The following is a 25304-nucleotide window of genomic DNA, read 5'->3' on the forward strand; positions in this document are numbered from 1 at the left end:
TGCTCTTTTGACATCTTAGGTATGAAAAGCTCTTTCTGCAACTGTTTGTGGCTGCGAGAAAAAAGCTGGCAGTTCCACAGATTAATTAAGATGGAAGGGAGAAATAACTTTAGGAAGGAATTTAGGATTAGTTCGGAGAACAAACTTATTATGATGCATCTGCAGAAAAGGTTCCTGAATGGTTAGTGCTTGTAGTTCACTAACTCTCCGTAGAGAAGTAATAGCTACTAGGAAAGCGACTTTCCATCTTAAGAAATGTAGCTCACACATTGTAAAGGTTCAAAGGGAGGTCCCATTAGCCGTGTGAGAACAATATTTAAATTCCACACAGGTGAAGGTGATGCTCTGGGAGGAATTATTCTTTTGAGGCCTTCCATAAAGGCTTTTATGGTGGGTACTCTGAAAAGTGATAGATGCGGTCTATTTTGTAGATATGCTGCAAGATGCAGTCTAATAGACGTGTAGGCTAAGTTACATCTTTGGAGGTGTAGTAAGTAGCCTATGATGTGTTGGATAGACACATCTAGGGGATTGATGTTGTTGTTATGACAATATTTTACAAACTGTTTCCACTTGGCTCCATAGCATGCCCTAGTGGTACCCCGGCAACATGTTGGGCTAAGAGGAAGATGTTCTGAGGTATAGACCACCTCCATATGTTCTGTGCTAGCTGAGAGAGTTGCAGAGAGTGTGTCCCGCCTTGTTTCTGCATGTAGTACATGGTTGTCATGTTGTCCGTGCGGACTAAGACAGCCTTGCCTAATATTTTCTTTTGGAATGCTTTTAAAACTAGGAATATGGCTAGTAACTCCAGGTGGTTGATGTGGAGTAGCTTTTGTTGTGGTGTCCACCTGCCTTGCATGGTGTGTTGCAGTAGGTGAGCTCCCCAGCCGGAGAGCGATGCGTCCGCTGTCATGACTATCTGAGGAACTGGCTGTAGGAACGGTCGCCCTTTGGAAAAGGTTTTTGTGGTATTCCACCACTGCAGAGAGCGGCGAGTACGACCGTCCACCAACACTAGATCTGTTAACTGACCTTGAGCCTGGTTCCATTGGAGTGCTAAGCACTCTTGAAGGGGACGTATCTGAAGTCTTGCATGAGGCACTATGAATATGCAAGAGGCCATCATGCCTATGAGTTGCATGAACACTCTAGCTGGAAGAGAGTGCTCCGGTTGAAATTTTGTTAGAAAAGCTTGCAGGTTTGCTATTCTGACAGGAGAAGAATAAGCTAGCATTTTTGAGGTGTTTATTGTGGCACTGAGGTATTGTTATATTTGGGACGGTTGCAGATGGGGCTTGGTGTGGGTTACTGTGAACCCCAGGTAGTGGAGTAATTGGATAGTGGCATGAGTCTGGATCATAAAAGCCAGCTCATACAGCCAGTGTGTAAAACAGTCGTCGAGATATGGCAAGAAGTGAATGTGAGGTCTTCTTGAGTGAGCTGCCACCACCGCTAGGCACTTGGTATACACTTGTGGTGCTGTTGTGACTCCAAATGGGAGTACTTTGAATTGATAGTGCTGACCGTCCATTACAAATCTGAGATACTTCCTGCGAGCGGTGTGAATGCAAATGTGGAAATAGGCGTCCTTGAGATCTAGGGTAGCAAGGAAGTAGTTTTGTGAAAGAAGAGGAAGGACGTGCTGGAGTGTGACCATGTGGAAGTTGTCTGATTGAATGTATAGGTTTAGGGGTCTGAGGTCTAGAACAGGCCTTAGAGAGCCGTCCTTCTTTGGGATAAGAAAGTACAAGGAGTAAACTCCCTTGTTTGCTGGTGCAGGGGATCTGATTCTATTGCACTTTTTTTGTAAGAGGGACATTACCTCCTGCTTTAGCAATAACAAATGTTCTTGTGACATTGGACGCTGTTTGGGTGGTATGTTTGGGGGGTAGATATTAGTTCGAGACAGTACCCAGATTGAATTATTTGTCGCACCCACCTGTCTGATGTGATGTTGGTCCAGACAGGAAGGAATTGTTGCAGTCTTTCCCCGACTGGAGTGGAATGGTGTGGGGGAAGTGGAGGGAAGTCATTGGGTAGGGGTGGAGGCAGAGCGGGAGTTGTTAGTTTTGCCTCTGCCTTTGTTATTGTTACCCCTGTAACCACCTCTTTGGTAGCCTCTAGTGAAGGTGGATTGGGTAGGGGTTTGTAAGAAGTGGAGGGGCTATCTGAGGAGTAGCCTCTGGTGGTGCTTCTGTATGATGAGCGACGAAAGGAGCATATGGGAGCTTGTGACTGCATGGCTCCCATAGATTTAGATGTGTCGGTATCCTTCTTCATTTTTTCAAGGGATACGTCCACATTAGGGCCTGATAGATGCTGCTCATCGAATGGTTGATTGAGAATGAAACTCTAGACTTCAGGTTTGAAACCTGAAATGCGTAGCCAGTCATGCCTACGCAAAAAGACACTGGTGTTAATTGCCCTTGAAGCAGTATCTGCCGCATATAGGGCACAACAGATGGTTGTATTGGTGATAGTTTTACCTTCTTGTATGAGTTCATTGTCCCTATTTTTATACTTGTTTGGGAGATGCTGTGTTATGGATTCCAGCTCATCATAATGTGCCCTGTCGTACCTTGCTAACAATGCCGGAGTAGTGGCGATGCGTCATATGTTCGCTGCCTGTGACGCTGTTCATTTGCCAGAGGCGTCTAGAAGTTTAGACTCCTTATCTGGTGAAGGGCTTCACCTGATGTTTGGGAATTAGCCCTTTTTCGCGCTTTGGAGACTACAAGGGAGTCTAGTGGTGCGGGGCCTTTAATGTAGACTGGATCTATAGGGGCAACCTTATACTTTTTCTCGATCCGGTGGTTAAGGACTCGAGCCCTGACTGGATCTTTAAATACCTCTGATGCATGCTTGATGACCCCCTTAAGCATGGGTAGAATTGAGGTGGACCTTTGTGTGGTGTCAAAAGTGTCCATGAGAAAATCTTCCTCTACGGGGTCTGAGTGTAGGTCAACCCCATGGTATTGGGCAGCTCTATGGACGAGTTGGGTAAAGTCCATAGTGTCCTCAGGGGGTGGGGGGGAAGGCCTGGAGGGGTATATGTTATCCTGTGAAACGTTAGGGACGTCTGGGGTGCTATAATCATCCGAGGGGTCAGGGGAGTCAGAATGGACTAAGATTCCCTAGTGGTTCATTGTCCGCACCTCCCCCTTGATCATCAGAGGTGTTATCCATATCATCATCATCTTCCACTGGAGTAGGGGATGGTGTAGGAGAGTGATATGGGGAGGGGAGGAGGAGAAGAGATCCTTAATGTAGAGGTTGCAAAGTCTCTCTTTTTAGGAGGAGGAACCAGTGCAGGTTCATCTAGTGGTCGTTTCTTGGAGCTAAGAGTCAAGTGACCAGTTTTGGGAACCTTCACAAGAGTTTTTTGGGTAGGATCTGTTCGAAATAGTTCTTCTGTAGAAGGTAGATCTTTCGGTCTTCGGTTCTGTAGGCTTTTCAGGCACCGACTCGGTAGCAGTTCTAGGTTCTTTAGGCTTCGAACCGTGACCTTTAGCAGTGTCTTTGGCCGGTGGAACGTGTTGTTTTCTCGGTTCCGAGGCCTTTTATTGGTTCCGAGGCATTGGAGTCGGGCCCTTTGGTAGTAATGTTTTGGTCGGCTCAGAGTGTGTTCTCGGTGTCGAGGAGCCTGTGCTAGTCTTCGACGCCGAGTGCTTGGATGTCGAAGCAGCGGTCGGCATGGATGAGGAAGAGGATGGCTTCTTTTTCATTGCCGGTAGGTGTGTGTCGGTACCGGGGGTAGGCTGACTCTAGCACAAGTCGCCTGAAGGCTTAATAGGCTTCTTTACCGGGCCCGAAGGGGGGGCATGGGAAGCAGTCTCTCTGTGTGCACCTGGGCGCGAAGGCCTGACCGAAGCCTTTTTCGATGGTCAGGGAAATAATGGAGCGGTGCCCTACCCTAGTCCTCTGTTTCAAGTAACATCAAATAGTCAAGTTTCCTTTGGTGAAAAAATATATATCCTTTATTCAGTTTTTCCAAAATGGTGCAAAGAGTCTCAGGCAACGCGTTTCATTCATCAGGGTGAACATCGTCAGGGCGTGTGTAATAACAAGAGGTCCAAACTGGCTCGGAACCATGTGTTGGTGGTCTTTTTGTTAGACAGGAAACTGTGTCGCTGAAGTGGCAGCAATAAAAACAGCAAGTCAAAAGTTGCCGCAGAGCCTCCTTGATAAGGGCCTCATGTGTGGAACTGGAGCTTTGAGTTGTCCTAGTTGCTGATACATTGTATCCAGAGGCAACTCGAGGAAGCAACTAGGACAACTCACGGCTCCAGTTGGTGTTGAGGAAGGGTCAGAGTCGACGTGTGTACTTACGACCCGCTGTGCCGAAATTATGTCCTCGGCTTCGGAGTCACTGACGATCCCTTGATCAACCCGCTCCTAGTGTGGCACGTCGACGCCCTCTTGGAAGTTGTCGTCGGGGATCGAATATGACGAGTAGTCATGGTCCTACGAGCTAGTCTGTCCCGAATTGTCTTTTTGAAGCGGGAGGCGGTGCTAGCTGAACAGTCTCTCGCCTCGTGCTCCGGTAAGAGGCAAAGATTGCACACCTCATGGAGATCGGTGTGGGGAAACTTCGACCCACATCGAGGACACTTCTTGAATGGCGTCCTTTCCATGAGAAGGAAGATAAGGCCCAGGAAGGCCCGAAGGCCTTTGTCGACGTCCCGAATCAAACACTTTGAAGTTGTTAGGGAAACGCGTCGATTGGGGAACGCGTTCGAGACAATACCGTCAAAAAGGGTGAAGGATTGCCCGCCGAAAGTAGAATAGATTCCAAACATGAGCGCAGGAAACACATCTGAGTCCGATGGCGGAAAAAAACAATCTAACGATGGAGCCGATGCCCATGCCCAATATGATCCAAAGGAGGAGTCATTTATCTCGTGACTTCCTAAGACTTTTCAGGACAAAAACAAGTGCAAACATCCGGGCCCAACACTAGATGGCGATCTATGCAACAGTGTATAATCTGCAGTTCAGATGCCTCGAACACCGTTTTTGTGGAGGGACGCCAGGCTGCCAGAATGACATAAAAACACTTCGGGAGGAGAATCGAAAGCTGTCAACAGTCGCCGCTCAATCTCCACGCATGGAGGTGGAGGCTGGGCAGGTTCGGGTGGAGGACCATCCCCTGCTGCTGCGACAGAAGATCCTCCAGAAGAGGCAGTCGGATCGGAGGATCGATCGCCATGCTGAGTAGCTCGGGATACCAGTATCTTCATGCCCAATCCGGAGCCACAAGAATGACTTGGGCCCGGTCGCGCAGAATCTTCTTCAGCACTCTGCGCAGAAATGGTATAGGCGGAAAGGCGTACAACAGACCACAACTCCACTCTGACGAAAAGCGTCGCCGAGCAAGTGCCGCCTTGGAAATTCCAACCTAGCAGAACTGATGACATTGTGCGTTCTCTTCGGTAGCGAATAGATCTAACCAAGGCTCTCCCCAATGCAGAAAAAGACCTTGCGCCACGTCCGAGCTCAGACGCCATTCGTGTTCTATCATGCACCGGCGGCTGAGTTCGTCCGCCCTGGTGTTGAACCACCAAGGTAATGCCTTGAGGCTCCAGCCATGTCAGGAGCCTCCTGACATAGGGTCCACAACCCCACCCCGCCCTGTTTGTTGCAATACCACATGGCGGTGGTGTTGTCCGTGAACACCTGCACTACACTTCCCCAGACAGAGGGAAGGAATGCGTTCAGTGCAAGTCGGATCGCCCGAAGGTTGATATGGAGCCGGGACTCCACAGAAGACCAGAGGCCTCTGATCTCTGCCTGTCCCAAGTGGCCTCCCCACCCTAGGAGGGACGCATCGGTCACCACTGTTTGCTCCGGTTTGGGAAGGAAGAGGGATCTGCCATTGACCCAATCGCGATTTGTGAGCTACCACTGCAAGTGTTGTGCAGTGCCCTCCGAGAACTGGACGTGATCGGACAGGGTGCCTTGATGCTGCGCCCACTGAAACTTCAGGACCTACTGCAGAGACCGCATATGCCATCTGGCATACTGCACTAGAAGGATGCAGGAGTCCATCTGGCCTAGGAGCCGGAGGGTCATCCTGACAAACCCGGGATAGAGGCTGAAAGATCAGAATCATAGCCTGAATATCCCAGACTTGCTGCTCAGGGGTATAAACCTGATATTGGGTCGAATCCAGAACCGCTCCGATAAAGGGAAGCTTCTGAGAGGGACTCCAGTGCGAATTTGGCACATTGATGGAGAACCCCAGCAAGTGCAGGAGGTCGGCCGTAGTCTGAAGGTGGGTGACGACTGCCTGGGGAGAGCCCACCTTCAACAACCATTTATCGAGGCAGGGGGAAGACTGACACCCCTGACCTGCGCAGGCGAGCTGCGACCACTTCCATCACTTTCTAAACACCGAAGGGTGCTGGTAAGGCTGAAGGGGAGCACAGCAAACTGAAAATGCTCCTGGCCTTCCGTGAACCGCAGGTAACGCCGGTGGGCCAGCAGGACAGGGATGTGAAAATATGCGTCCTGCAAGTCCAAAGCTACCATTCAGTCTCCAGAGTCGAGGGCAGCCAAGACCTGAGCCAGAGTCAACATCTTGAACTTCTCCTTCCGGAGGAAGGGATTGTTCCTGAGGTCCAAGTTGGGGTGCAAGCCCTCTTTGTCCTTCTTGGGGACCACAATGTAGTGGCAATAGCAACTACGTCCTACCTCTGGCCCAGGAACGCGATCGATAGCCCCCTTGGCCAAGAGGGCCATAACTTCCTGTTGGAGAAGAACAAAGTGATTCCCCGACATGTGGTGGAACTGAGGTAGCTCGGCTGAGGGGGTAGACTCGAAGGGGAGGGAGTAACCTTTCCGGACGAGTTGCAGAAACCACTTGTCAGAAATGACAGAACACCGGTGGGTGGCAGGATTCGACATCACCTTCCCCACTGGCTTTCGGTCACTTCAGACAAGTGGGTACGACCTGAAGCTCAGACTAGGAAGGTTTCGAGGTGGGCGTTGCGGGGGTGGAGGTGGACTGACCTTGATGCCGGCCTCTGGAGCCACCCCGGCGGCCTCCTCGCCCACGGGCACTCTAAGTTTAGTTCTGAGCAGACTTTTGGCTGAACGAATGGGCAGGGGCGTCTCTGCCATGGCCACGAAAGGAGTGAAAGGTAGATGTGGCCGGGCGCATGGTGGAAAGGCCCAAGGGCTTGGCCATAGCTCGAGAGTCCTTAAAACGGTCCAGTGAAGTGTCGGCTTATCACCAAACAGGCGAGTGCTGTCAAAAGGCATGTCCATGAGCGAGCTCTGGACGCCAGGGAGAACCCAGTGGACCTCAACCAGGCGTGGCGACCAAGTACCACGGTTGTGGAGATTGCCCTACCGAGGGAGTCCGCGGTGTCCAAGCCACAACGAATGGCGAACCTAGCCGCGTCACTTCCCTCAGCCGCAGCCTCGGACAGCACAGTCTGGACCTCCCCAGGGGACTGAGGCAACACCTCAGCCATGGAATCACACACCGCATGGGAATAGCGGCCCAGGAGGCATGCAGTGTTCACTGACCGCAGTCCTAACCTGGCCGAAGAGAACACCCGCTTGTTAAACTGCTCCATTTTTTTTTAGAGTCCTTATCCGGCGGAGCCGTGGGAAAGGCACTCAGACGTAGAAGCTTGAATGACCAGACTTCCAGGCGATGGGACCGGGCGACGTTCTTATCCACAGGGGCCCCTGTGGTGGGCCGTGACCAAGTGCCCAACAAGACTTAGGTGAGGGCATCATTAAAGGCAGCAGCGGCTCCGATGAAGTGGACGCCGGCTGAAGCACCTCGATGAAGAGATTTGTCTTCAGGGACACCATGGGGAGATCAAGGTTAAGGACCTTAGCAGCCCAACGGAGCACCACCGTATACGAGGCACCTTCCTCCATTGTGGGAGGGGGGAGAGGCAAACCCCGGATCAGAGGAGACGTCAAGGCCACCAGCCTCCTCCAAGTCGTCCACCCAGTCCTGCCCAGATTCACACTGACGAGCAAGCGGGTCCTCAGACCCATCCCAGTCATCCTCCTCCGCGGGTGACGTAGGCACAGGTCTCGGCGGCAGAGCAGGGACCGGGGAAGGATGAACCGCGCCCAGGCGGGGACAAATCCCTCCAGGAACCGGGCAGAGGCGGAACCAGCGGTATCCACTGCGGCTCCGCCAGCGGAGCAGAGGGCAGCGCCGGGGCCGTAGCCGGCAGCATGAGACCTCTTGGCACCGAGGCCGGAGTCAGGGCTGGATCCGCCGGAGGTGTCCGGGTTTCACATAGCCGTGCCTGCCTGGCATGGATGCAAACTACAACCCCCATGATACTCTGGGAGGGGGAGGAAGGTATTTCAGCCAATGAGGGGCGCACGTCATTGCGCGTAATTCCGACTGTTTCCTGTCTATTCCTTCGTGCTGAGCTGGAGCGTTCTTGCTCGCTTCAGAGGGGTCCCGGTTCTCGGAGTGGCTGAAGGGAAGGTAGGATTCTGGATCTGTTCGGCCCCGCGGAGCACTGTGATGGATACTTCGCGCTACTGTGTTTTCTTTTTTGGAGGATTTCCATACTTACCTGAAGCGGAGCGCGGTGGTTACGGGAACCACGCGCTGCCGTTTTTCTCTTGTTCATTGTTGTTCCACGGATTTCCCTATCAAAGCGGAGTGCAGTGGTTAAAGTCCATGTGCTGCCGTTTTTGTTTCCTTTATTAGTAGATTTAAATGACTTCCGGAGGAGGATAGGAGTGCTGCGACAAGGGAGTCCAGACGCTGCCTTATTCCTAATTCTCTTAATCACAGTCACGGAGCGCCGTGGTGGTCGCAACCACGTGCTACTGTGTCTTTGAAGACAAACAGTCTTTAAACACTTATTCATTGGAAGCGGAACGCTGTCGTGGGGTAACCGCATGTTTCCGTGTTCCCAGTTGTGGATTAAAACCTGTATTAGGATTAAATGTGTAGGTGCTTCTCTGCAGTGTGGGGCCAAAATCTGTGTTCTACATTTGCATCATCATTCCCCTTAAAGAGCAGAGTGTAGTGGTTCTTGCTTCCCACGCACTAGTGGGTCAGTGTCTTATTTTGGTGACATTGCAACAAAGGGTCAAATACCTTTTTTTTTTCCTTCATCGAAGGATTCTTATCATTTTACACTTTATTGTGCTGGAGCTCTGAGAGGGAGGTTTTCTTTCATGGACCAGACCGATAGAAACCCAGTTTTTGACTGAACCTGCTTGATTCTTGGTTACCTATGCAGCAGGTGATGTGGCTTGAGAATGTATCAAGTGGATGTTGTATTTCAGTTTTGAACAGGTAGATTATAGCTTAGTGAGACCATCTGAGAGTAGTCTTGTGTTATATGCACTGTTTATATTTGTATCTTTTGTCATTTCAGGCTCCCTTCCTTGCTGTCCCTTCCCTTTCCTTTCCCTCGCCTAATGGCCCGGACACTCTGTGTATTACATTCAGAGTGTTGGTGAGGTTGGGAGGTGGGCCATTATTTGCGGCAACTGGATTCTGTGGAGCGGAATCTGACAGGAGTCGTCGACGGACTGGTAGGATCCCGACACGGGACCGGGGGGCCCGAAGGCACATCAGTGGGAACCCGAGGCCTAAACAGGCGGTCCGTGGCAGCAAGGAATTCTTGCATTTGTGCTGGAGTCGACGACGGACCCGGGTAAGGCGGGTAGGCCGCAGGACTCCCAGGCTCCAAACGAGCTGCAGGTGCGGACTCCCTGTCCCCCTCGTCCGCATCCGAGGACCGACAGGGGGACATTGGAGAGCGAACACGCTTCTTTGACTTCTTTTTGTGTTGTCTCTTACCCAATTCCGAGGGCGAAGGCTTGGATCCCAAGGAGCGGTGATGACAGCTCTGCGATCGGTCACGGGAACGACCCCTGGACCTCGAGCAGCACGGGGACGAGTGCCAAAGTTCAAGCAACTTCCAGCGCCGCTCCCTCAAGACCTTCGGGGCCATAGCCCTACAGTCCAGACAGGACCAGGAGTCATCGTCACACTCCAGGTAGTAGAGACAGACTCGTGAGGGTCCGCCACCGACATATTGCGACGGCAGGCCCCGCAGGACTTAAAACCAGGCATCCCTACATGCACCAGAGAAAACTAACAAGACAAAAAGTCTCAAAAAGATAGTAAAAAAATGACTGAGGTACCTGCTCTAACCGGTTCTGGCTTACTGGCGCGGAAAAAAAAATAACTGACGTCAGCGTACATGGGTGGCGCCTAAGTAGTCTCTGTGATGTCATCTCGGATCCCGAGGAGCGGTGATGACAGCTCTGCGATCGGTCACAGACACGACCCCAGGATCTCGAGCAGCGCGGGGACGAGTGACAAAATTCAAGCAACTTCCGGCGCTGCTCCCTCAAGGCCTCGGGGCCATAGCCCTACAGTCCAGACAGGACCGGCAGTCATGGTCACGCTCCAGGCAGTAGAGACAGACGGCGTGCGGGTCCGCCACCAACGTATTGAGATGGCAGGCCCCGCAGACTTAAAACCAGGCATCCCTACTTGCACCAGAGAAAACAAACATGAGACAAAGTCTCAAAAAGATAGTCAAAAAATGACTGAGGTACGTGCTCTAACCAGATCTGCGCCTACTGGCGCGGAAAAAAAAAAACTGATGTCCGCGCACATGGGTGGCGCCTAAGTAGTCTCCGTGATGTCATCTCGGCGCATACGATGCCAGCGACGGAAGCGGAGCCGCACAATGCGACCTACTGATGCGCAGGGGTACGGCTAGCAAAACTTTCCAGATCCAGTCTGATGCCTGGGGATATTCTAAGGTAAGGAATCTATCACTAACATGTCTCTTTCAGATTCATATGTTTATACATATTCTTTTTTGTGCACAGAACTTCAGTCTACCAAATTTCATTATCAAGGAAATCTCAGCATCCCAACGTTGAAAGCCATGATCATAATAAAGAGCAGAACAAAATCAGCCTCTAGCCCTTACTTACCCAAATCGGTCTCCAAGATCAGGAAACTTCACACAAAAGCACAACTGTGACAAATACGGTGCCATTAGGCAGTGGATGAATTTGTTTGTTTTGTCATGTGCAATTGCTGTTCCTGTAAATTGATTGAATTCCCTAATGTATTTCCAAGCATTTCTCATGTCACCAAGAAGATGATCAAGCATGTAGTGAGGGTATAAATACAGTAAAAAATAACTGTTGCTGCTTCGATGAAAAATGGCACAAGCATACAAAACTGAAACTTCCATGCTGCCAATTCAGATGGAAGAATTTCAAAGTCAACTTTCAATCATGCGATAACCAACTACTTAGAAGGTCTGCATTATCCACATGCACAAGTTAAGGTTGACACTTGCTTTTCATTCTTTATCTTCAACAACAGTGCAGCAGCCTTTACCTGCTATTGCACTGTGGAAATCCTTCGCGAATATACTTACTGCAAATTAACAGTTGTCTTTTCTTTAGAAGTGTAAAGCAGTTTAAGTAAAATATCCAGAAGTCTGTTCCTCAGAAGGATCAGATTAGCTGACACAAGACCTCCAAACTCCTCTTCTGTCCCTAAACAAAATGTACACCAATTAGTCATCAAGAATACACTGGCTAAAGGCAAAAATATTTTTTCGGTTTAAAAAAATACAACACATTGATGTAGACGCCCACAGCATTGAAGGGAACTACTTTATGAGTGGATGTGCTCTTTGAAAAACAGCAGAATGCAGTCACAGTGAAGTTAGGCAAAGTCTGAAGTGGGATGATCAAAGGCTGTATGCTGTACTGGGTGTTCGAAAACTGAGTGACACATCAACAGACCAATGGATAAAAAAGGCAGGCTAAAAAGCCCCTATAAGCGAATATATTATGTGTATAGTTTTAGTATAATCAAAAGGTCTTGGCTAACAGACCTAAAAATGCACAGTAAGGATCAGCAAACTGACACATTTTACTTTGCTTGTAACCAGAAAAGACATACTAACAACATAGTAACAAGGTCACTGCTGGTTAGCAGATATAGAAAGCCTCATTAACGTAACAAAGATTAATTAATAAAAGTCTATTTTATTTGAAAACAACAGGATAAGTCACTAGTTTAAATCAGTTGTTGGGGAGATTTGTTCACAATTGCAGGTCACAAATTTGAAAACAGGGGTGATCATTCCCCTTAACGTTTCCACTGTGGAACTCACTGATATAACTCAGCAAAGGAGGTGAACATACATTCTTGGTTGTTTGTGCTTATTTAGGGATGGGGTTGTGAGCACTGTATGCACTTTCTGCACAACCAAAACACCAAATTGAGGCACAAGGTACAGTTGTCACTTGAGGTACTACACCTCATCGCCTTTGGTCAGGCATAGGAAGTCAACACATTTATAATACCACTGGTTGCATTACCTGTAGTCTTTTGTAGGGGAACATGGAAAACAAGCCTGCCCAGTGGCTCAGCTTCCACTTAGGGAGATCAACTGACAAAGTGGTACAATATTAATTCCAGTAGGTGTACACGGAAGTCTATCCTTTAGAGGTACTAATACTGCTCAAATACACAATAGGCAGCATGTGAAGGACCCTTGGTGGGGACAGCATTTGTGGCACTCAGTTTACATAGGGTGCGGTTTTCCTGTTTGCACCATGGTGCGCCTTTAAATAGGTGTGCCATGAGGCGTGCACAAGGTGGCGAGCGTGTAGGTACGCAGCCCGCTCGCCTCCTGATCCCTGTATGCCGGCCTGGCGCTTCCGAGAGTTGTCCATGAGTTGCAGACCCCTGAAGGCGTAGAGATTGGTGGCGGGAGCACATTGGCAGGCTCCCTCGCTGCATTCCGACACCTGGTGCACGACAAACGGTGACTCCACGCACCGAGCACCCGACTCCAAGATGGCAGCTCGGATCTAGGGACAGGTCCGGAGAGGCGGCTGGCGAACTTAAGGTGCCTTCACGGGGCGCCTATGGGGTCGGGTGGCCTACCGAAGCCCCGCCCTCTTTGGGGCAGTAAGGCCGACAACCCCCCTGTGGTTGTGAAGACGGAGAGACCAGCGTCAGCGGAATGGGAGTGCTGGCAATCCCAGGGGCGGCCAGCCCGGTGCTGTCTGGGGGAGCTCCAAACGGAGAAGCCACTGCTACAGCGGGTGGAGACAGCGGCTGTGGAGCTAGAGGTGAGCGGCCTGGTGGTACCTACTGCCCTCATGTGCCGGTGAGAGCCTGCACCCACTCAGAGTGCTTCTGCACATCGCCGACCTCTTGGAGGGCCGGGGGCCTAGCGTCCACGCCGCCGGGCCTTGCTGGGTGGGCCCTGCTCGCTAGACTTGAGACTCCAGGGACCGTTGCTGGAGGGCCCATATGTAGACTGTGGCTGTACGCAGGAGCAAGAGACGCTGGGCCCAGTCCTAGGATGCTTGATTCCGGTTCAGGAAAGACATGGCTTGGTAGATCGGGCTGGACTGTTCCCATGAGGCACAGGGTCAAGGCTGATTTGCATATGGCCATGTCTGAACTGGGGTGGTGTGGAGTGCAATAAAACGATGGATTTAGGCCCAAATCCTTGTACTGGGGTGAATGCATGACATTGTTCTGCATTCTGTCCATCAACTGTTGTTTTTGCATTTGTCACCCCGAGTGAGATGGGTATGCTCAGACGTGATTCCCGTGCTCTCCACACCACTGGAGTCAAGCTATCCTGGCTGAAGACGGCCGATAGCCAGAAACCGGTCCTAGGATGCTTGATTCCGGTCCAGGAAAAACATGGCTTGGCAGTTGGGACTGGACTGTTCCCATGAGGCACAGGGTCAAGGCTGATTTGCATATGGCCATGTCTGAACTGGGGTGGTGTGTAGTACAACAAAACTATGGATTTAGGCCCAGATCCTTGTACTGGGGTGAATGTATGACATTGTTCTGCATTCTGTCCATCAACTGTTGTTTTTGCCCATCGGGAGGAGCAGGTGTGGGCAGGATCGTGGCCTACCAGGAAGATGACTTTGGCCTGCTACATCGCTGAGCAGGGGGACTCCTAGCGTAGGCATCTTGGTGGTTAGGGGTTACTCAGCGTCATACCATAGCACCGGAGGGGGAGCCTTCCTGCAAGCCACGGAGGAGCTAATACCCTGCCTAGCAGCGGCCTAACTCAGGCCGTCCAGCGTAAAGACCCTGATAAACAGGACGCTCACCAGGGTTGAGGCCCACCACGTGGGAGGCACAATTGACGCTGGGGGATCCTTGAGGGTGAGTGTCTTGAGAGCCCACTCCCCTAGCTAGGAGCACTCCTGAGGTGCCCTGGCGGCCGGCTAACAAGACGAGCATCACCCCGCCCGCTCTTGGAGGCAAACAGCGGCAGCCCTGGTGCCTCCGCCCTAGTGTACTCCGTAGCACACTCAACCCAGGGGTGACATAGATACTGGGAGCATGATTGAAGATCTGCTGCTGGCCCCCCCGAAACAAATAAAGGACGCTTGCTATGATCCCCTTTCACCCTGTCTAAGGGGAGATCCCTGCATATCGACTGCTTCCTTGCCCCCTCAGCTGCAACCTTGCCATGTCCACCACGCAGGGAAAGAAGGAGAAGGAAAAAGGGAAGGATGATCGGAGTGTGCAGGACCTGTTCGCTAAAATGTTGGGTGCGGCTGGTGGAGGGTGCCGCACCTCCCCAGCTCATTCCAGGGGACAAGAGGCGGAGAGTGCGGACGAGCCAGTCACAAGGGCCTTTTTGTCCCAGCTCTTCTCAGCACTGAGAGACGATCTCCATGTCTTCAAGAAAGAGTTTACTGACGAAATGAAGGAAGTGCGCAGGGACTTAGACACAGTGGGCCAAAGGCTGGCTACCATGGAGGATCATGAACAATCTCGCGATGAGGAAGTTGAACAATTTCCGGAAGAAATTATTTATTTGCAGGCCCAACAAATTGACCTCCAGGCTCATGCGGAGGATTTGGAACACCGCTCCCGTAGAAACAACAGATGGGGGAGGGGGGTCCCTTCCGGCGACGTAGACAAGGACATCACTGGGTACCTCCAAGATCTGTTTCGTCATGTGCTGCAAGAGCATCCAGACTTCTCAATTAAAATTGACAGGGCTCACAGAATTGGCCTGAAACATAGGGCCCCGGCGCCTCCTCCTGACATTTTGGCCTTCCTGCCGTATTTCCAGCTCAAGGAGCTCATCGTACACAAAGCACGAGATGTACAATCTCTGGTCTTCCGGGGGCACACTGTAGCCCTGTATCAGGTCTAGGTGGCCTCCACTCTTCAAAAGCGAAGGGACTTTCGTCCGGTTACGACACACCTTCGGGACCAGGGTGTCTCTTACTCGTGGGAGAATCCCTTTCGCCTCATTTTCAAATGGGACGTCAAACTACGACAAATCTACTCCTTGAAGGAGGCGTGTCAGGTCCTGGGCATGGAACACCCACAGCCGGAGGGGGTCCGAGCCAAGACAGGAAAAACCAGCGGGAGAGGCGGCAGAGAGTAGGTGGCCAGAGGCGCTCGGTGACCCCCTTGAAGCCGAACCCAGAAACAATGGCATAAAAGAGTTGAGCTGTGCTGGCCTCTCTGACGGCAGAATCCGGACTTAGGGCTGGCATCTGAACTGCTCCAGTGTCAAATAAGTGAACTATAGCAAGCATGGGGGCGGCGGGCGGGCAAATGCGGGGGATGCACTGTTGGCCACAGATGCGCTCCACAGACTGTTCCACCAAGGGGACACAGCTGAGTTCTGCGGCTTCTGGACATTTAGTATGGTTTTTATTGTTGGGTGAGTTGGGGTTAGGGTGGGTGGGTGGGGGGGGGGGGGGGAGTAAAGTCGGATAGCCACGATCCACAGGTGCATGATCTACTGGGGCGCCCCAACAACATCATGACAGAGTTTACGTATTACCCCTGGCGATGATCTGCTATCCACCCCCGACTCACTAGACTGCACGCGCTGCTTACACTTTGGGGTCAGCTTAGAAGCTATTGTCTCCCTCTCCCTTTACCATGGCGACTGTGAACATCCTCAGGCTTAATGTAAAGGGGCTTAACAACCCGGTGAAGAGGTGCGTAGTCCTGTCTTATCTGGAGAATGCAGAGGCGGATGTGTGTCTCTTACAAGAGACTCACCTCCTCCCTAAAGATACCCACTGCATGCGATCTCGAGCCTTTCCTCTCCAATATTTCTCCTCGCTGGGGGAGAAAAAGGCCGGGGGGCTATCCTCATCTCTAGACGCTTCAGGGGGAGGTGAAGGAGAGTGGCAGAACTCAAGGGGAGGTTATTAGCTTATACCTTCCAATTTGGAAGCCAACTCCTGGTGGTTGGTTCTATCTACGCCCCTAGAGAAATTCATCCAAGCTGCACTGGCAGATGTACTAGCGCTGCTGCGGCGCATGACACTGGTGGGAAGGGACCTCAATATAGTTATGGACTTCAGTATGGACAGGGCACATGCATCTTATTTTCAGGGAGGGGAGCTATCGGGGGATGGGAAGGAATGACTGAAGGAGATGGGCCTGATGGATATATTGAGGGCAGCCTACCCCACTTCAAAGCAAAACACATTTTACTCCCATGCTCATAAGTCCAATGCCCGCTAAGAGCATTTCCTGGGGAGGAAGGAGGTTAATGCTGTGGTTAGGGAGACACGCATTGAACCCATGGCTTTGTCAGGCCATGATGCATTGGCAGTACGGGTTTCACCCAAATACCCACAGGTATGGAAGCTGGAGACCCAAGGAGCACATGCTTCACAATAATAAGGAGGAACAGCAACTTCTTCGCTGTATTAAGGATTATCTCACGATAAATGACAACCCGGGCACGGCCTTTACGACACTGTGGGAGGTATTGTAGGCGGTAGTCAGGGGGGAGCTTATAGGGATCGCAGCGGCCTTTAATAAAGAGCGCAAGGGGGTGAGATCCGCTTTGTCAGCACAGGTACAGGATCTCAATTGGGTACATAGCAGGACTGGGGCCCGAGGGTCTGGCGGCAACTAAAGGCCGTTAGGGCACAACTTGCTGCCCTCGACTTGGATAGAGCAGAATTTGCAGCGGTCCGCCTACAACATTGTTACTATGTCGGTGGGGATTGCAAAGGCCGACTCCTAGCGAACCGGCTATGGGCCAAGAGACAATGCACACAGGTCTCCTCGCTTCAGGGAAAAGAGGGGGGGGGGGGGTAAATTAGAGGGGATATTGAGATAGCTCACGGGTTCCATGACTTATCAGAAGCTTTACGCAGCAGACTTAACCCAGGGCCGACACCATCAGCCTACCTACAATCTGTCACTATGTCCGCCCTGTCCCCAACCCAGGCAACATCCTTAGATGCTCCCATTCGTGTAGAGGTTATTGCAGCGATAGCCTGCCTGAAACTGCTTAAATCGCCGGGACCGGACGGGTTCCCCTCTCTTCTACAAGAAATTCTGCTCCACCCTTGCACCAATTTTGACTAGGCTCTTCAACAACTTCGGGGGCCCCACTCAGATCCCAGACACCATGCTTGCGGCCGCAATAGTGGTCTACCCCAAACCACGGAAAGATGAGCAACAATGCGGCTCATACCGCCCGATTTCTCTTCTAAACGTAGAATTTACGATCTTTATGGGTATCCTTGCAGCGCGGTTGAGCCCTTGCCTGCCAAACTTGATAGACCCTGATCAAGCAGGGTTTATCCAGACCTGCCAATGCAGTGATAACACGAAAAGGATACTCCATCTCATCGACAAGGCCCATCAAACACGAATGGATGCTCTCCTGCTGACGATTGATGCTGAAAAAGCGTTAGATGGGGTAGACTGGGGGTTTCTGGGACACACTGACGAAATTTGGCTTAGGCGAGAGGTTCAGAGAATGGGTATACTACTGCTACGCCAAACCTACGGCCTGTATAAGGGTCAACGGCGTCTCCTCCAGGCTCTTTGCCATTCAAAAAGGGACCAGACAGGGGTGCCCGCTGTCCCCGTTATTGTTGGCTCTTTACATAGAACCTTTGGTGCAGCGTGTTAGGGATAACCCTAGAATTCGGGGGGTTCCCATTTGGGGGGGGGGGGAATGCATCCCATTAGCCTCTACGCAGAGGACGTACTGGCAGCTTTGACGGACCCTGGGCTCTCCCTTCCCGCCTTCCTCAAGGAGTTGGATGCATTTGGCCAGGTATCTGGCTTTTGGGTCAACGTGGCTAAGTCCCTGGCATTGCTTCTCGGCTCAACAGTGCCTCCATCACCGGCTCCACCGACACCCATGGGCGACTGGCTAGCCGGCATAAAGGTAGCAGATGCAATTCCTTACCTGGGTTTAGATCTAGAGGACGGTCCAACAAACGGCTCAGCGGAACTACTCTAGGTTGTCGCAAGAAGCTGTGAAAGATCTGAGTGCTTCGAGCAAGCACCACTTATCTCTCTTTGGGAGGGTACTGGCGATCAAAATGTCCCTACTTCCTAGAGCACTTTACCTGTTTCCGACTTGGCTGGTTCAGCCCCCCGCTGGAGCACTCCCGTCGATGCAGCACAGCATTAACCAGTTAGTATGGGCAGGGAAAAGACAGAGGATGAGCAAGGCCCTAGGATACATGCGCCCTGAACATGGGGGAATAGGAATAACAGATCTCTTAGCTACTATAAGGCAGCACAGCTGCGATACTTGGTGGAGTGGGCGCGGCTAGAGTCCTAGAAGCGGTGGCTTTTCCAGGATAGAGCACTTGCCAGCATCCCGCTATGGTTTTGTTTCAGTTTTTAGGTTTAAAGTATTTTATTAAGGTACAAAAAAACATGGGGAAGGGAATAGGAGGTCAAGCGAACATACAATACAAGACGCGAAACGTTGCAGTGATTCAGAGGGAAAGTAGGGAGGCAGGAGGCCCCGGAGGGCAACAAGGCATAAGTCGTAAGGCAATAAGGCAGTGCAAATGACCCTCCAGTAGACCCCCATTCCCCGAGCAAGGCTGAGCTAGAGTAGCGTCCCGCAACACAGGAAAAAACACACACACCATCCCTCCAACCCCCCGTCCCCGGAAAATAGAAGAAAGAAAAGCAAGGGAGAAAAAGGAAGAAAACAATACCCCAACATCCCCGTCCGAAAGTCAGCATTAGAAGCATATAACCCCGCCCCCCACCCCCAGCCCCAACCCCCTGATCCCGCCACATTCACTCCGCTGGAGCCGCCGGCGGCGTCAGCCTAAGAAGTCGCAGGTACCGTGGACATGTGAGCTCTCGAAATTCCGTGGACAGCAGTGCTAAAAAGGGGTGCCAGAGCTCTTCAAATTGGTCCACATTCCCAGCCACTGTTAGCGACATCTTCTCCATACCCAGTACCTGCCAGAGCCTGTGTAGCCAGCCAGTGATAGAGGGGGCAGTGGGGGTACGCCAGAGTACAAGGATGTTTTGAACCGCCGAGCCTAGCGCAATCGCAATTTGTCTACCCCTGCGGGACTTCAGCGGGTACATCAGGTCATTGGGGAGGCCTAGCAGGACATACGCAGGGAAGCGCGGGAGTTCTATCTCAAAATGCCTGTCTACCTCATCCAAGACCTCCTTCCAATAGGCCGACAGCACCGGGCACTCCCAGAGAATGTGCGTGAGGGTACCCTCCTGTCCGCAGCCGCGCCAGCAACCTTTATCGCCGATTTTGCGCATCTCGTAGAGCCTCTCCGGGGTGTAGTACCAATAGGTGGACACCTTAGTAAAGGTCTCCGTCAGCCCAGTGTGGTACGCAGAGTGCCTCGCCCGATACGCGATCCTGTCCCATTCCTTGTGGCTCAAGGTCCTGCCCAATTCCCTGTGCCAGCGCTCCCTCCCTGGGTTATGGTAATGAAACGGCGGGGGTTGGAGAAACTTATACAAGTCGGTGATGAGCTTGGCATCCGAGGTCCGAGTTACCAGCCATCGCTCATAGGGCGTAATCGAACGGGCAGCGACGTCGCGCACTGGGGGTTGAAGAGCCCAGTGGCGAACTTGCATGTAACGCAGTCTGTCCCCCTCCGTCAGGCCAAACTCCTGTCGGAGCTGCTGGAAGGGGAGCACACCCTCCGGCCCGTAGATCTGAAAAAGTGCCCTACAACCCGCGCTCACCCAGTGGGAAAAGGCTCCCGGTTCCAGACCCGGAGTGAAGTCCGGATTGCCAGCAATGGGAGTGAACGGTGATGGAAAAGTGGTGAGCTCCCGAAGCTCACACACCGCATCCCACACTCGCAGCGGAACCCGGGTGATAAAGGAGGTGTAGAGATTAGGCGGGCGGTGAGTGCGCCGCAGGAACGGGACTTCCTGGAGGGTACGGCCCGCAACTGCCTGGTCCTGAAAGAGCCAGTGCTTGTCCGATTCCCACCGGCTCCACTCCACCAAATATCGGAGTTGCGCCGCCTGAAAGTACTTCCGGAGGTCCGGAACACCGAGACCCCCCGCCTCCGGGGCAAGCGTGGAGAGAACACGCTTCATTCGAGGCTTACGGCCCTGCCACACAAAGCGGGAGATGTCAGCCTGCGCCTGCCGTATCCAACCTACAGGGGGCTGGAGAGGTAGAGCGCGAAAAAGATACAGGATCTGAGGCAGTATCGTCATCTTCACCGCTGCGATACGGCCCAGCCACGAGAGCAGGCCTTTGTTCCATCGGCCGAGTTCCTCCTTGATCTTTTTGCCCAAGGAGGAATAGTTAGCTGCGACCATTGCAGGTAGGGAGGGGGCAAGCAAAATCCCCAGGTAAGGCACCATGGAGGAGGACCATTGCAGAGGGAAAAGACGCTGAAGGTCCCGCCTGGTGTCGACAGAAAGTGACACATCCAGGGCAGCCGATTTAGACATATTCATTTTGAAGCTCGCCACGCGGCCAAAGGAGTTCAGTTCCTGGACGCAGGCAGGGAGCGACCGCTTGGGGTCATCCAGGGTCAGCAAGACATCATCCGCATATAAGCTGACAGTATGTGTGTATTGCCCCATCTTCACCCCAATAGCGTCCGGGTTATCGCGAATCCTCTGGGCAAACGGCTCCATATAGAGGGCAAACAGGAGCGGCGAAAGGGGGCAGCCCTGTCTCGTGCCGCGCTCAATGGCAAAGCTGATGGAGCTGCATCCATTGACACGCACCAATGCTGACGGCCTCCTATAACAATTAAAAACTATAGTGCGGAACTTCTCGCCGATCCCCAGTTTCCCGAGAACCAGCTCGAGGTACGGCCAATGAACCCTATCAAAGGCCTTTTCCGCGTCGACCGACAGCAGCATCCGCTCCCCCGGGACGCCTTTTCCAGCACGTGCGTCACCCTCTTAGTGTTGTCGACCGTCTGCCTACCGGGTACAAAGCCGGCTTGGTCCGCCTCCACCAGACCTGGTAGGTGCAGACCCAGTCTGGCCGCCAAGATCCCCGTGTAAAGCTTAAGGTCCACATTTAGAAGCGAGATGGGCCGATACGAGCCGCACAGAGTCCGGTCCTTCCCCGGTTTCGGAATAACCGACACAGTCGCCGAGAGAAGGTCCGGTGGTATGGCTCCCGGTTCAGAAAAGGAATTGAACAAGCGGGCCAGGAGAGGCGCGACAGTGGGACAGAAGGTCTTGTAAAACAAGGCCGTATAGCCATCCGGGCCCGGGGCCTTGCCGTGCTTTAACCGTGCGATAGCGGAGATGACTTCCTCCACATGAATGTCCCTCTCTAGGTGGTCCGCCTGGGCGGGATCCAGGGCAGGGAGGGTTACTGATTCCAAATAGGCCTCAGCCTCTCCCGGTGGGGAGGGCTCTGCAGCGTATAGCGCCTCATAGAAGGCACGGAAGGAATCCGCCACCTCCGCGTCACCGGAAACCGGGACCCCTTCCGCTCCCATCAGCTCCTTTACTACGTTGCGTTGCTGCGCAGCCCTGAGCCGGTGGGCCAGGAGCTTGCCGCATCTGTCTCCGCCAGTGTAAAAGGCATGCTTCAAGCGCAACGCCGCATACTCCGCCCGGTCCAGGTCCAACGCAGAGAGGAGTTTCCGCGCCGCCTTCAGCTGCTTCCAAACTCGAGGAGCCCCCGTCCGGCGGTGAACCTGCTCGAGTTCCCTGACTTGCGCCGTTAGTTCCTCCCTCTTACTTTACCGCTCCCTGTTCTCCGCCGAGGAAATGGAGATAAACTCCCCTCTGACGACCGCTTTCAAAGCCGCCCACTGCGTTGCTAGGGACGTGTCGGAATTGTCATTGTGAGTCAGGTACTCCTGAATGACCTCCTCCACTCGCTTCACCACCGATTTCTTATGGAGAAGCGTGTCCCGAAGCCGCCACATCCCTCTGGAGGGGGGGGCCACCGGCCAAGCAAATGCCCCGGAAACCGGCGCATGGTCGGACAGGGACAAGACCCCGATGTCTGCCGCCGTGGCGGCCGCGCGAAGCGGTCCGCTCACCAAGAGGTAGTCCAACCGCGAGTAAGTGCGGTGTGCGTGGGAGAAATAGGAGTAGTCCCTATCGGCGGGGTGCATGGTGCGCCAGAGGTCATGCAGATCCATCTCTGCAATCTGGTCCTGTACCGCTCTAGAAAGCTCCCCCGTCTGCGGAAAGCGCTGGGCAGACCTATCCAAGGCGGAGTCGAAGACCATGTTCAGGTCTCCCCCCAAAATGACGTGGCGATCGGGCGAGGCAGTAACGTCTACCAACACAGATTCCAGGAAGGGATCCTGGTGGTCATTTGGGCTGTACACGGAGCCAACCGTGAAGGCAACACCCCCCAGACGCATGCGATACGCTAGAAGTCTCCCCTTCTGCTCGGCATGTTTATACAACACCTCACCCCTGAAGGAGCTGGCTAGAAGAATGGCTACCCCCGCAGTCTTAGTCGCAGCCGAGAAAAAGAGTTGCGTGGGGAACTTGGCAGAGCGCAACCTATGGCAATCTTTAGAGAGTAAATGGGTTTCCTGCAGGAGGCAAATATCCGCCTGTGACCCTTCCAGCAGGGAAAGGATCGCCCTACGCTTCACAGGATTATTCAGACCCTTAACGTTAAGGGTCACTACTTTCAGGGACGGCATCGCTCCCAGGGACGCAAAGCGCTATGCAGCGAGCAAGGGATCAGTGGAAGGGGCGCGCGGGGCAGGGGCGCAGGGAAGGCCAGAGTCGGCTTCGCATGTGTTCGGACAATATCGGACGGGACCCCCCCAACACCAAACCAGCTCTTGAACCCCCCCAGAACCAACCCATGGCAACCAGCCAAAACCAAAAACAAGAAAAAATACCCCATAGTCTCAGTCTGGCCCAAGTGGGCGAGTCTGTAGAAACCAGTCAGGTGGACGTCCAGCCACTCACCTCCAACCTCTCCCCCCCAACCCCCAGCCCCAACCCAGCATCGCAGACGCTAAGAGTCTCTCCCCCCGGAGAAAAGTTAGGCCGTCTGGGCCACGCCATTAGAATCAGGCAAGTTCCTGGCCGCAGTCCTCAGGGCCTCAGCCATATCCGCCCTGATGGTAGGGGAGTCAGGGCGACTCGCTGTCGCTGACGATTGGCGCCTCCTCGATCTCCGTCGGCCCCGCCGCTCGGGGCGCCTCCATGCGGGTGTCGCCCCTTCTTCCTCTGTAGCTGTGAGTCCCAGCACCCCACAGACATCTTGTAAGGAGCGCAGCTGATGCAGCACCCCATTCCATCGGAAAATAATACGGAAGGGGTGACCCCAGGAGTAGGCCGTCTCATGCTCTCGCAGAAAGTCCGTAGCGATGCGGAAAGACCTGCGCTTCTGCAGTGTGATGGCGGACAAGTCTTGATAGAGCGCCACGGGTCGTTCTCGAAAGGACAGCGGCTGCTTCCTGCGGGCCTCCGTCATAATGCGCTCCTTTAGGGGGAAATCCGGCAGGAATGCCAGGATATCAGGCGGGGGTGCCGATGACTGGCGCTGGCGGCCCACCCTGTGTGCCCTGTCGATGCGGATCGGGAAGTCCGCTTCTTCTCCCAAGATGTCGCGGAACAGGTCCTGCAGATAGGCCACCAGGTCCGCACCCTCATCCGCGGACGGAACGCCTCGCACCCGAATGTTATTCCGCCTGGACCTGTTCTCGAGGTCCTCAGAGTGGGCCTGGAGCTCGACACATTGCTCCCGAAGGCGGAGAACGTCCTGCTGGAGATGAACTATCTCTTCATCACGACGCTGGGCCGCCGTTTCCACAGTGTCGACCCGCTCGCCCAGGCCTTCGATTTCCCTGCGCACCTCACGGACCTCTCCGGCCACCTCGGTCTTGAGAGTCTGGAATTCCTCCTTGAGGGAGCTGAATAAGTCCTCCATGAAGGACCTCGTGACTGGTGGTTCGCCTCCGGTGGCGTCCGTTGAGGCCCGGGAGGACCCCGGGGACGGCTGCGTCCTGTCTCGCAGTTGCTGTGCCCTGCCGAGCATGTCCGGCAGAGTGCGATCTCCCCGCGCCGCACCTCGTCTCCCAGCCATCTTGGCCTCCGCGGCGGGTGAAACCTAGGACTGGCCGCTGTAGATGCGCCCAGCCGCTCGTGGGCACCAGATGTGAAGACCTCGCCGAGGACAAGGGTAGTGCGTCACAGGCGACAAAATGGCGGCACAGGCCAAAGCGAGACAACCAGCGAGCCAGTCAGGGCGATAATCCAGGTTCAGGTCGGAGGCTTGCAGCCGCGTGCTTCCAGGGAGGGCGGCAGATGCGTAGGTACCAGGATGAGCCGAGGCGCCCGTATGGCAAGGGCGCGGGCAAGGGTCACCAGTACCAGCTCCTCAGTGACAAGATGGCGGGAGGGCGGAACCCAGGAGGGCAGCCCAGGCTAGCAAGTCTGTGGGCGACCCTCAACAGCAATGGGTCGGGAAGGTGCGAAACCAGTGCCCCCCAGTTTCACCGGCTAGTACGCCCGGTTCGGTCACTGCTCAAACTCCACCGTCCCCCGCTTCCAGGCTCGGGGTCCGCAAGGCGTCACACACCGACACCCATGGCAGGGGGATAAATCGCAGACGCAGGTCCGGAGTCTGTCGGCCAACGATGACTCCGGTCTCAGGGCGACGGCCAGGAAGCCCCCGCACTCCGCGGAGTCCGTCGAGTCCGCTCCCTCGGGATCCGCAGCTTTCAGCCCTCGGCCCAGCCGGGGCGCGCGGACAGCGCCGCAGTACGCTCCGCCTCCAGGCCCTTCTCCTCGGGGTGATCCGGGCTCTACTCCTCGCTTCGGCCGTCGAACAAACTTTTCGGGGACTTCCCCCGGGGCAACAGAAGGCAAAGTGGCATCAAAATGTGCCCCAAGAATTCCGGCACAGTTCCCTCGCCCGCAGTGCAGCCGCGGGGGGAGAGAAGCGCATAAATCGGGGCTCGAGCTGAGCTGGGCCGGAGGAGCTACGGGAGGAAGCGTCCGCTCACCCCGCCATCTTGGCCACGCCCCCTGTTTCAGTTTTTGGTTTCATATAAAAGCAGTATTTTTCGCT

At 53.6% G+C, this 25304-nt stretch overlaps 1 protein-coding gene across 4 annotated transcripts in view; it reads right to left on the reverse strand.

The window, feature by feature from the left end:
• WDFY3 (WD repeat and FYVE domain containing 3) overlaps positions 1 to 25304 on the reverse strand; it is a 2050643-nt gene that overhangs the window by 976679 nt on the left and 1048660 nt on the right. For all 4 annotated transcript variants that reach the window (XM_086961876.1, XM_086961875.1, XM_086961873.1 and 1 more), the window contains one exon: positions 11415 to 11535. In XM_086961876.1, the coding sequence (XP_086818002.1) occupies positions 11415 to 11535 (121 nt within the window). The remainder of the gene's footprint in view (positions 1 to 11414; positions 11536 to 25304) is intronic.

The sequence above is a fragment of the Lissotriton vulgaris genome, chromosome 3_1 (genome assembly GCF_964263255.1).
Source record: "Lissotriton vulgaris chromosome 3_1, aLisVul1.2, whole genome shotgun sequence".
In the NCBI taxonomy this organism is placed as follows: domain Eukaryota; kingdom Metazoa; phylum Chordata; class Amphibia; order Caudata; family Salamandridae; genus Lissotriton; species Lissotriton vulgaris.